Source organism: Girardinichthys multiradiatus, chromosome 24, assembly GCF_021462225.1.
Source record: "Girardinichthys multiradiatus isolate DD_20200921_A chromosome 24, DD_fGirMul_XY1, whole genome shotgun sequence".
Lineage (NCBI taxonomy): Eukaryota > Metazoa > Chordata > Actinopteri > Cyprinodontiformes > Goodeidae > Girardinichthys > Girardinichthys multiradiatus.
In genome coordinates, this window is record NC_061816.1 from 10,834,026 (window position 1) to 10,845,297 (window position 11,272).

The 11,272-nt window shown below is 39.2% G+C and overlaps 1 protein-coding gene across 1 annotated transcript; it reads left to right on the top strand.

The window, feature by feature from the left end:
- Positions 1-562: 562 nt before the first annotated feature.
- cdadc1 (cytidine and dCMP deaminase domain containing 1) lies at positions 563-11,147 on the top strand. Its single transcript, XM_047355046.1, has 12 exons — positions 563-765; positions 1,202-1,302; positions 1,396-1,573; positions 2,444-2,735; positions 3,364-3,570; positions 3,659-3,747; positions 4,330-4,379; positions 4,817-4,986; positions 5,063-5,252; positions 5,886-5,934; positions 6,028-6,116; positions 9,590-11,147. Exons 1-12 carry the CDS (start codon positions 666-668, stop codon positions 9,596-9,598), a joined length of 1,524 nt encoding a protein of 507 aa, XP_047211002.1. The 5' UTR covers positions 563-665; the 3' UTR covers positions 9,599-11,147.
- The last annotated feature ends 125 nt before the right edge of the window (positions 11,148-11,272 follow it).

An 11,272-nucleotide genomic window follows, 5' to 3' on the forward strand; every position in this document is an offset into this window, starting at 1 on the left:
TTAAAATCCCAACTTTTTGTGATGAAAAACACTTCAGCCCTCTTCAGGTGACCCCACATATATTCTGTCGGGATTTAGTTCTGGACTCCAGTTGACTTCCCTCTTATAAAATGGTTCATTGGTGGTTTTGGAGATATGGTTAAGTTGGAAAATAAAATCCCCCTTTATCATTTAGGCATACATTTGAATGTTTTAGGGAAGAGCTGATTATTATTTGAATTGTTCATAATTTCATCTAGATGAAGCTCCCAGCTAGTGCTACTTTCGTTTCGTGCAAAAGTAAAAGCCACTCGCAATATGGCGGCGGCGCCGAGGTGGAACATCCGGAATAGTCGCAGAAGTAAACCGTATTTGTCAGATTAGCCAACAAAATAAGATGTTGATATAATTGGTAGGTTATTTACACGATAGGTTTTCCAAACAAATGTCAAACCTGCGGCGGGTTTTACACTACTGTGGTGTTATGGCCACGTCTTAAAAGCTAATAATGGTAACTGGTGGTACCAGCTGCTAATCACAACTTTTATTTTGGAAGCAGCGATCGGAAACTGCGCTTGTCCGTCTTGGGCAATATAAACCGGCCCCATGTTTATACCCTAAGAAGTCTTCATCTTGTTGCCTAACCAAAACAACGTATATCTATTTCCCCCGGGTTTACTTCGCGAATGGAAGATAGCGACAAATGGAACCGAGCCGAACCGGGCCAGTCCAGGCTATGCCGAGAAACCAGAGAGAGCAGCACTCAGACTGACAGCAGGATAAAAGGTGAGCTGGATGGAGGGTTCATGTTTCAGCTGTATACGTTTCTTTTTTATGATGCCATACAACAGCTGGTTTACTACAGATAAAACAGATGGACATTTAAAAGCTGCTACAGTTGTTTTTACTCTAACATTTCCTTATTTCCTGATTTTTGTGTTCATAGTGCTGATCAGGATATTTTCACTTTAGACTGGGATGTGTTCAGTCATTGCAATCATTGAAATCCTCTCCAATAATGATTATAGATAATAATAATAGATTTTCATAAGAGACTACTGTGATATGCTATGACATAATAATACTAGTTGTAATAACTGGCTATTAATTGTTTTAATTTTACACACCTTCGACACTGTTTCAGCTTTTCAAATTTTACCTGCAGTGTTAAAGAATTACTCTTTAATTCCAGTTTTTTTATTTGTATGGTGCTATTACCAAGGCCATGACCCCAGGTTGTCAAAGGTGAACCTGTTTACCTTGCTGAGCTTGTGGATGGAGTTATTCCCTCGGGAGCAACCTGACGATGGTGAAAATAGCCAGGTCAGTGTAGGAGCTACGCAAAGAGAAATGCACTGAAGGTTTAGCACACACCAGTGATATTAACATTTTTACAAAGTCTGTGCTGCATTTCAGATCTGTGGGACTGGTCTGGTGGTGGTAAAGGAAGGGAAGGTTTTGGGACTCCACTGTTCTGGAGCAGAGCTTCACGCAGGACAAGCAGCTATCATTCAGCATGGTGGAAGTCTGGCCGGCTGTCAGCTCTACTTCTCCAGGAGACCTTGTGCCACTTGCCTTAAGATGATCATAAATGGTGAGGAGAGGACAGTTAAGAGACATGATTTAGTAACGGCAGCAATCCCTCATACTGAGCATGCATGTAGCGACAGTGGAGAGGAAAACTCCCTTTTAAAAGGAAGAAACCTCCAACAGAACCAGGCCCAGTGTGAGCTGCCATCTGCCACGACCAACTGGGGGTTTGAGAGAACAGAGCAGAGAAGGAAAAAGAACACAGAAGCACTGATCCAGGAGTACTTTCTGTAGGAAAAAAAAGTGAAACCTTAGTGGTTATGGCTCCTTTCGAAGCTTCATCTAGGAGGGAACTAAGTCAGAAGTACTTTCTATTAGAAAGAAAACCAGGGATGACACACAGCAACAAAATGCCAGTGGTTTTGTCTACAGGACAGAAACAGAAAAATTGTTTCTATTGAAAAGAAAAAGAGTGCAACGTAAGGGCAGCAATAATAGCGGATGTTGCATACGTATTTGATATGCTTTGTGTTTCATATATATTGCATAGATGTAGTTCCAGTGTTTTCACTTAAATTTGATACCAGTATCTAAGAAAATACCACATGCTTGTTACCATAAATAGTACAGTAGGGGTGAGGGAGTAAAACCTATAAGCTAATAAACTAATAAGCAATAAAAGCAATGTACAATACTTTTTTTCTGTTTTTCCTATAATTATCGTCTGAAACCTAATTTGACAATCGATGATCTTTTATGTGTCAGTGTTTGAAGAGGATTGTCCTGGTAGGTTTATTTTTGCTACAATCTACATTAATGATATCTCTATGGTGATTTTTATTGGGGACTATTGCACGTTAGCAGAACGTTGAACTTTGGAGTTATCTCTGTGATTTAAGAGTTGGCCCAAAACATATAAATTCTTCTTTCTCAGCTGGAGTCAGTCAGATCTCCTTTTGGCCCGGAGATCCAGAGATAAGCATGCTAAAGTCGATGTCTTCAACCCAAACCAACGCCAGCAGTAAGTCACCCTCTGTGACAGATGTGCTGGATGCAGCTGCAATAGAGAAACTGAAGTCCAACAGCCGTCCTCACATCTGCGTGCTGCTGCAGCCACTGGAGCCTGGCCTGGTGCAGTTTGTAGAGGAGACGTCTAGGGAGGATGATTTCATGGAGAGGATAACTGAGGATGACCCAGGGCTGAACAAAGAGGAGCTCTTCAACAGGTACCAGACTGTACACGCTTGCCTTTGTAACTACAGCATCAAAGAACATTAGTGATTATAAAAAAGTCTCTCGGTTGAATGTTTCTCTTGAAGTGTGCATTCTTACACTAATAGCTTGCAGAAACATCTTCTGATTCACTTTTAGCATTCAGTCTTCTTGAGTTCTCGCCTAACATCAGTTATAATGAATTGGATTAACTTGAAAGAAAGTCCAGCTTTCCTACTAAGATTCTCCTAACTTTTTCACATTTGCATCCTTTAGCTTTAGCTAAAGCTTGCGCTTAATCTAGTTTTTTTTATTTATTTAATTTGAACTATTGTCCTTTGTTTCTGATAAGTGAAATGGTGAATAGTTACTGTTTTATTACAGAATGTCCGGGGTGCAGGTTTGTGTTGGATGGTGCTGTTCAGCAAGTGCAGGGGGCCCAACAGGGTGCCATTCTTGCAAGAACTGCCACTACATGCACAGATTATGAAGAGATACTTGTTCTTTATCAGTGGTTATCAGATACCATCCCATCTAAATGACAAAGAGCTTATAAAATAATCTGGATCTGGATAGACTGGATTTTGTTTCACTTGTATGATTCGCTATGGTAAAATGTTGCATTTGTTTCCTGCTTTTCAGACAACGCCTAAGACACCTCAAAGAATTTTCTAGACAATTCTTGGTTGGAACATCTAAGCAGCACACGGATATTTTGGTCCGAATGGGCCTGGGGAATTTCTGTGTGGAGCCCTACTTCTCCAACCTGAGGAACAACATGACGGAGCTGGTGGGGGTCCTGGCTGCTGTGGCTGCTGGGGTGCCTCAACACCACTATGGCTTCTACAGGTTGGGAACAGTTTTTCATTGACCTAAAACTGGGTTTTTCAGTTATTTTCTGTTATTATTTATTATTGATAATGTTTTTGTCATTCAGTGAGAACTTTGCAAGCACACTGCCTCCTCTTTCTCAAGAGGTAGCTCGCCACTGCATCATCCAGGCCAGGCTACTGGCATACAGGACAGGTAGGTTTGATCTTTTGTTGTTTGAAAAAACTCAGGACATGGTTGGATGGAGGTCAGATCTTTCTTCTATTATGGATCACGGTGTACTGATGGTGGTTTAATACCTAAAGCTGCAACAACTTCGCTTAGAATGTAACCATAAAGCTCAGTTTAGAGATCAAGTGCTAACCAGTACCACCGGCACTGTTTGATGATGTAGTTAGGATTAGACTGGTTTGACAGGATGCTTGATTTGGGTTAAGTCTCCACTGTGTATGTTAGTATGAGCTCCTACTGTTGGCATCAAGTTGCAAGGTCAGTTGTATGAAATGATGCAACTCTGTGCATTTATTACCTTAATAGGTGGAAAATAAGACCTCTATAATGATTAGCCCTCCTGTTAGATGTGTAAAAAGCCTTAAGATAAGCACTAAAGATAAAAATCATGTGTTAAGAAATAATTGTTTTTACTAAAATTACCACTTATAAGGACCCCAGCTGTTAGTACACGGTACTGCTACCTTTTGCCAACAAGAGCACACTTGGTCTTCGTTACAGTATTGCTGTCTGACTTGTGTATTATTTCTGTCATTATTGTTTCAGAGGATCCTAAAGTGGGAGTGGGTGCTGTTATTTGGGCGAGAGGGCAGTCGGTAAGACCTCCTACCTTTCTTTGCTTTGAAATAATGCGTTATTCTCTATAGTTAAACATTACAACTCCTTTGTGTGATGGGCCTCCTTATAAATTGGAATTAAATGAATCCACATAATATTTCATTGGTGTTTTTAGCGTGTTTAGGTTCAGTTTTTACAATTTGTTAAACATCGTCAGTCATTTTCCATGGTATGATGCAGATGATAACATAATTCTTGTGCCACTAAGTATGAGTGATTGCTATTACTTTTATTTCCAGCAGGGGGGCGCTCTTAAACTGAATTTCAGTCTGTAAAACAGTTTCGTGTTTGTGGTATCCTTTAGTTTGAGGAAACTCTCACAAAATAAAGAGACAACTAGAATCTGTTTAGCCATTCTAAAATAGTGGCACTATTAGATGTTGATAAGGTGACTTAACCCTTCCCCTTCTCCCAGGCTGTCTGTCGTGGAACAGGCTGCCTGGATTTTGTGGGTTGCGGGTACAACGCCTATCCTGCAGGCTCCCACTACGCAGAGTACCCCCAAATGGACAACAAGCAGGAGGACCGTCAGAGACGCAAATACAGATACATCATCCACGCCGAACAAAACGCCATCACCTTTAGGTCAGCTCGTTTGCGCAGTCGTGTCAAGTCTCGTCTGTCTCTCTGAGAGATTTCTTATCCGTCGTTACGTTTTCAGGTCACAAAACATCAAGCCAGACGAGCTAACCATGCTGTTTGTGACCAAATGTCCGTGTGATGAGTGTGTCCCTTTGATAAGAGGGGCTGGAATTACACACATCTACACCTCAGACCAGGACAGGGACAAAGATAAGGGGGACATTTCCTACTTGAGATTCAGCACCCTGAAGGATATCAACAAGTTCGTTGTAAGTTCACAGTCCAACTAAATACAGGCTATAAGCATCAGAGAGAATAAGCATTTTTTTCCATTTTCCTTCAAGCAGCCAGAAAGTTCTGTAGTAGTGAAGCAGCCTTTATTTCTCCAGGTTTTCTGAAAGTCTTTAAAATGTGTATTTTTGTCATTTTCACCTTATAACACCTGATTGTCAATTATAAAAAAAAAAAAAAAAAAACATCGGTATTGCCCAAAATAGGAAATTGCAGGTCAGGCTTTTTAAAAGATTGGTGATCGGCCAGAAAACTGCAATCGGTGCACTTCTAGTTTGAGTTTTTCTAGTGTTAGCAATTCAAGTCAGACTTGAGTTTAAACAATTATTTTTAGACCTGACAGCTAATCTTGTCATTCACTTGTAAATGTTCTTCATTTTAAAGCACACACTGTATAATATGCTGTCATGTCCAGGTACAAGCACCGGAAATTTCTAATTCAGTCACTGAAAAACATCAAGATACCATCAGAAATTCTGGAGAAACATTGAGCAAGACCATTTTAAAAGTCTGGTTTCTGGGTAGCAAATTCCAATTAAATTATAGACGACATAGTACTTCTCAACAGGATTTACTACATTAAAGAGTAAAACATGTTTATTTTCTCACAGTGGCAGAGGAAGCCTTCTATTTCCTCAGGTCCTTCTTCTCATCTTGCAAGTAGGTTACATCTCATATCCTTATGTGCTTTTTCACTTTCAGTATGCCTGTTATTTCTTTATATGAAACATTGTGACCTCATTGTTTTTCTAGATGGTTGTATTGGGAAACATAGCAGGCAGCCTGAGCAGGAGTACGGGAATAAGAAGCTGTGCACCAAGAACACCAGGGCTTCACCTACTGTAAGCTGAACATCAGCCGTTAAAGGATGGACAGACTAATCTTGCTCGTAACCAAATGCTGTTCATGGGCTATGCATCACAGATTCAATGTTATATGGGGGACGAATAATTTGGTGATCATAAAATCTGTGCCACATGGCGGCACAGTGGAAAAGTATTTGCACACTTACAGATTTCTTTATTTATTGAGGAAATACACCAACCGACCTGGCCTTCCAAGAAAAAGTAGATCTATACCTTATAACTAGTTTGGCACCAAATGCCATGAATCATTTACTATATTATAACTAGCAATGAACTAGATGAATGGTCTCAATTGAATTTTAGTCCAGACTTTGATTAGGCCACTCAAAAACCCTCATTTAGTTTTTTTGTGCCATTCAGAAGTAAACTTGCTGGTGTTCCTCAGACCACTGTTCTGGTATATAACCCAAGCGGTCTTGGACCTAAGGTCATAAAGTCGATTATCCAGGTCTCGAAGTTGTGAAGCAGTCCCCCATCATTACTCTACCACCACTATGTTTGGTGGTCCACTAAAAAGTTCCACTTCTGTCTCGTCAGGTCACAGAATATTATCTCAAAAGTTTTAGGGATCATCAAGATTTTTTTAACAGATATAAGGCGGGCCTTTTTATTCTTTTAGGTCAGCAGTGGTGTTTTCCAGAAACTCTCCCTTGGATGTCATTTTTGCCCAGTCTCTCTTTCTTATTTTTGAAAAATGAACACTGATGTTAACTGAGGCACTACAGGCCTGCAGTGGTTTAGATATTGTTCTGGGTTATTTTCTGATCCCCTGAATGAGTCGTCGATGCTCTTTTGGAGTAATTTTGATAGGCCAGCCATCCCTCGGCAGGTTCACCACTGTTCTAATTTTCTCCATTTGTGGATGATCTCTTCTTGCATTAAAATGATCTGTAAACAAAGAAGAAACGCACGCAGGTCACGCACGCTCTGCCATCTTGCTCCTATGCTTTCCTTCCGAGTTGTGTAACACCCCCTATTGATGACGCATGCTTGGTGGCTCTCAAAACCGGTGGAAATGTATGTTGGTTCTCAACAAAACACCAAGGTTTCGAAGGCAAAAGAACAAGAGTTCTTTCGGTGGAAACACGCTGTGGTTTATGTCCCACACCCAAAGCCTTAGAAATGGCTTTGTAACCCTTACCAGACTGAGATCGATGACTTTGTTTCTCATCTGTTCTTGATTTTTTTCAGACTGAGGCATGAGGTGTGTTGTACAATATTATGACAAAGTTATTAAATATTTAATTAAATAAATTTCGGTTTGTCAAGTATTGTCCTATGAATACCAGCCCAATATACCTGTGGTATTAGAATAATAACGGATGAAGATACCAGATGAAGAAGTGATTTAAGCACTGGCATTCTCAAAACAGCAAACTCCAAATTAAAATAGTTTTAATTAACAAACCCTGTAGAATCAATTCAACCAAAGCTACCAGGCAAAATGTAGGAATAAAGAAACAAATGAACTACATACAAATGAAGGGAAGAGGGGAACAAATAAAATGATGCAATGATATCACAGTCCAATGTGGATATTTATGATTAAGAACCAATGTTTCTTTTGAGGAAAATGGAAATTAGGTCAAATTACTATTAAAACTGAGTACAATATGTATGTGTGCAAACAGTTACAATGCAATTTAGAAGTGTAGATAAAACATTTCAGTGTGATAATATTTTAAAGCATGATTTGCTGAATTAAAAATCAACAATCTTTTGGACAATTGATCTTGATGTTTTAAACTAGCCATTACATGGGGTAATAGCCTACTAAACTGGCGTAGAGGAACGTCTATGGACTCTCACAACATGCAGAGGAGCCGAATGATTTGACCTTCCTGGTGCTAGCATTAGCAGTTAGCGGTTTTAGCTAACAAAGGGAAGTAACTTGTTGAGTAACCTTTTAGTTTCACAAGTGCTTGAAATACCATTAAAATAAATATTAAGGTGTATATGAGCCCCAGTGGCACATTATAGCCGATCAATGTTTAAACCACTCATTGAAATAAACTTAGTCATAACTTTAAAACACAACTCAGAACAATTAACTAGCCTTAAGGCTTAGAGGCCTGGTTTGGCTTTTAGCACCACAATCAAAACAAAACACCATGAAACAAACAATATTTAGATTGTTTCATCTTAACCTAATTTTCTGTGGTGACACACTACCTCTTATGGTGCGTTCACACCGAACGCGGATTCTGCGAAAGGAGCGGCCGATTTACAAGTTATCTCTATGTAGAGGCGCGTTCAGGAGCGGAGCGGCGCGAAGGAGTTTTACCTGTGCCCAAGTTGGTTTGGATAGCTTTTTTTCCCCTTGACTAAAGTCGTAATTTGAAAACTCTTAGTTTGTATTTCCTCAGGTTTTTCTTGCCTTATATTAGGATTCGTTTAAAGATTTGAACCATCTGACGTGACAAGAAAGCAAAACCAGAAGATATCTGTAAGGGGGCAAATAACTTTTCCACAGCAATGTATGTATAATTTTACAAATGTGTATCTGATTCAGACAGATGATACAACTTATGCCTCTTTTCTATTCATGGTTCCAGAACTGCATGGCTCCACTCTACTCTACCTCGCTCTACTTGGTACAAAACCTACTGTGTTGCCATTGATGGGTGGAGGTGTGGCTTGAAGCCATCAGCCCTCAGCATCATGTGCTGTGCAAAGTAAAATAAACACTCCCCATCACACATCATGTCCTCTCAAAACAGTGAGGTTGTGGAGTCCAGACCACCCTCCCATCCGCAACTAGTGGGACGATGGCCATAAATGCGTCCATAATTTCAAACCATCCCCACAGATTTCGGTTTGACCCACTGCGCTCATCCTTAATATTTTTGTAGTCACGCTTGAATTTAGCTTTTCACAGCATTGCAGTGTGCTGTAAAATTTGTCGCCTGTCATTCTCTCCTCTGTGTCGAAGAACACTTTTTCATGCCGCTAACACATTGCTGACCACGCTCATGGCCAGTCAGTGAACAGCAGTATGTTCACGTCATATTTCAGCCTTGATGGGACTTGCTGATGAGCAGGAACCAAGAAAACAGGTACCAGGCCAAAAAGCCAGTAATGGAAACATTCGCAAAATGGGTTAATCGGAGTGGAGCCGACCTAAGCCGAGCCCATGGAAAAGGGGCATTAGTAATCTTAACAATGTGGAGGGACAGAAAGTGTTATATATAATATAAAGTACAATGCATAGATTTGTTTTATTTTTTTCACAAAAGAGCACTAACTAGTTGTGAATGGAAACTAAATTGTGATGAGACTGGTTGTTGACTGAGTTTTAAAAGAATTCAGATTGCACTTAATGATGCACTATTTCTAGATGTGTTTTTATTTCACAGTTGATTAGAGAATTAAAAAAAAAAAAAGTTTAATTTCTGCTTTAACCACATGCTGGCAAACAAATACATGTTTACACTTGTTTTTCTCCACAGTTTAGATAAAGAAGCTGTGAACGTTGCCTGTGGAAAAAGACGAAACTTTCAATGTTTAAAACTACCAATGATCAGGACTGGGCTCTGAAAGGACAAATAAGCTCTAAGAAACCAAAATGCTCCAGGACTACGTAGCAGATTTTTAAAGAAAGAGATTTCCAAAAGTGTCATTATTATGAATTGTATAAGCTTCCACCTTTAGTTTTTAGGATGTACAGGTGTGTCTCTGTAAATTAGAGTATTAATAAGAAGTTAATTTAGTTTTAATTTTTTTCTAAAAGTGAAACTCATACAAACTATTCTTTAGCTTACTTACAAAGACAGTGATCTTAATTTTAATTATTATGGCTCACAGTTAATGAAAACCCGAAATCAGAATATGACACGAGACAGATAAAAAAGATTTAGGGATGCTGCTTGGATCTGTGGTAGAGCAGACACACCATATATAGAGGCTGTAGTCCTCGACGAAGCTGTGCAGGGTTTTATTCCCGACCTGGGCCATTAACTGCTTGTCTTCCTGTCAAGTTAACTGAATGTTCTCACCTGGTATAGTGACAGGTTTTGGTTCGCTTGGAGTTTTATCTACATGAAAAGGAACCGAACCACGCAAAAACGTTACAAGTTAACAAACTCATCAACTGATTCGGACCAAAGCAAACAAACTATAGGTGTGAAAACGCCTTTAGTTTACAGTCTGATACAACCCCTTTTTATCTGCTTAAAATCTTCACCTGGTGGCTTGGTATACACCTTCATCTCATAAACGAGCCAATCATGTTTCATTTCTCGTCTTGTTATAGGTGAGTCAACTAAATCCCTCCCTCATGTCTCTCATTTTATGAGCATTCTATGAGCTTAGGCAAATCTCAAATCATACATATAGAGTTCAGAATCCTTTTCTACCTCATCTTTTCCTTCCACTCAACTTTCCATTATATGTGCTTGGATACAGGACACTGAACAGCCAGGTTCTTTAGGAATTGCCTTTTGTGGTAAGCCACAAATCATCAGTCCCCTCTGTCATTGTGTGTGCCATAACCCAAACTTCTCTGTATAAATTGAATTTCGGGTTTTCATTAGCTGCAATATTTGCCCACTCTGCCTTAAAAAACCTCTTCAAATATCTCATATTTTAGGTACATTTCTTGTACACAGTTTGCTTCTGGTGACCATATATACTGTTTTAGTTCTGAACATTTTAATGTTCTTTTCATTGAGTTATTTCAGTAATTTGGATGTATGGTAGTGATTTGGATGAATGCTGTTTTTTTTGGTGATGTGTTGTTTTGATGACAAATATACCTTTTGAGGTTTGTTCCTAACAGTTAAAGTCTGCTATTCATTAGACCAGCCAGGCCTTTGTATTCCATCATACTTTTTAGTCACATATTGTCTTCAATTAATGGTAATTGCCAATTATAGCAAAGTGAAACCTTCAGCACAGTTGTATTGAAAAAGGTTAATTACTCAATGCATCTGTTGATCAAAGTTGGGGAAGGTATTGTAAAATGTGTCAAAACTCAAAATAAATACAACTGAAACAAAAATGTATTAATCTAGAAGTGGATTAATTAATAAATCTGGCACACTCACTCCAGGGAGAATGGGTTTCCGAATAAATAAAAAAGTAATAGAAAAGCAGAGGAACCTAGGTAGAGTTTAAACACTTTACCTTCACAC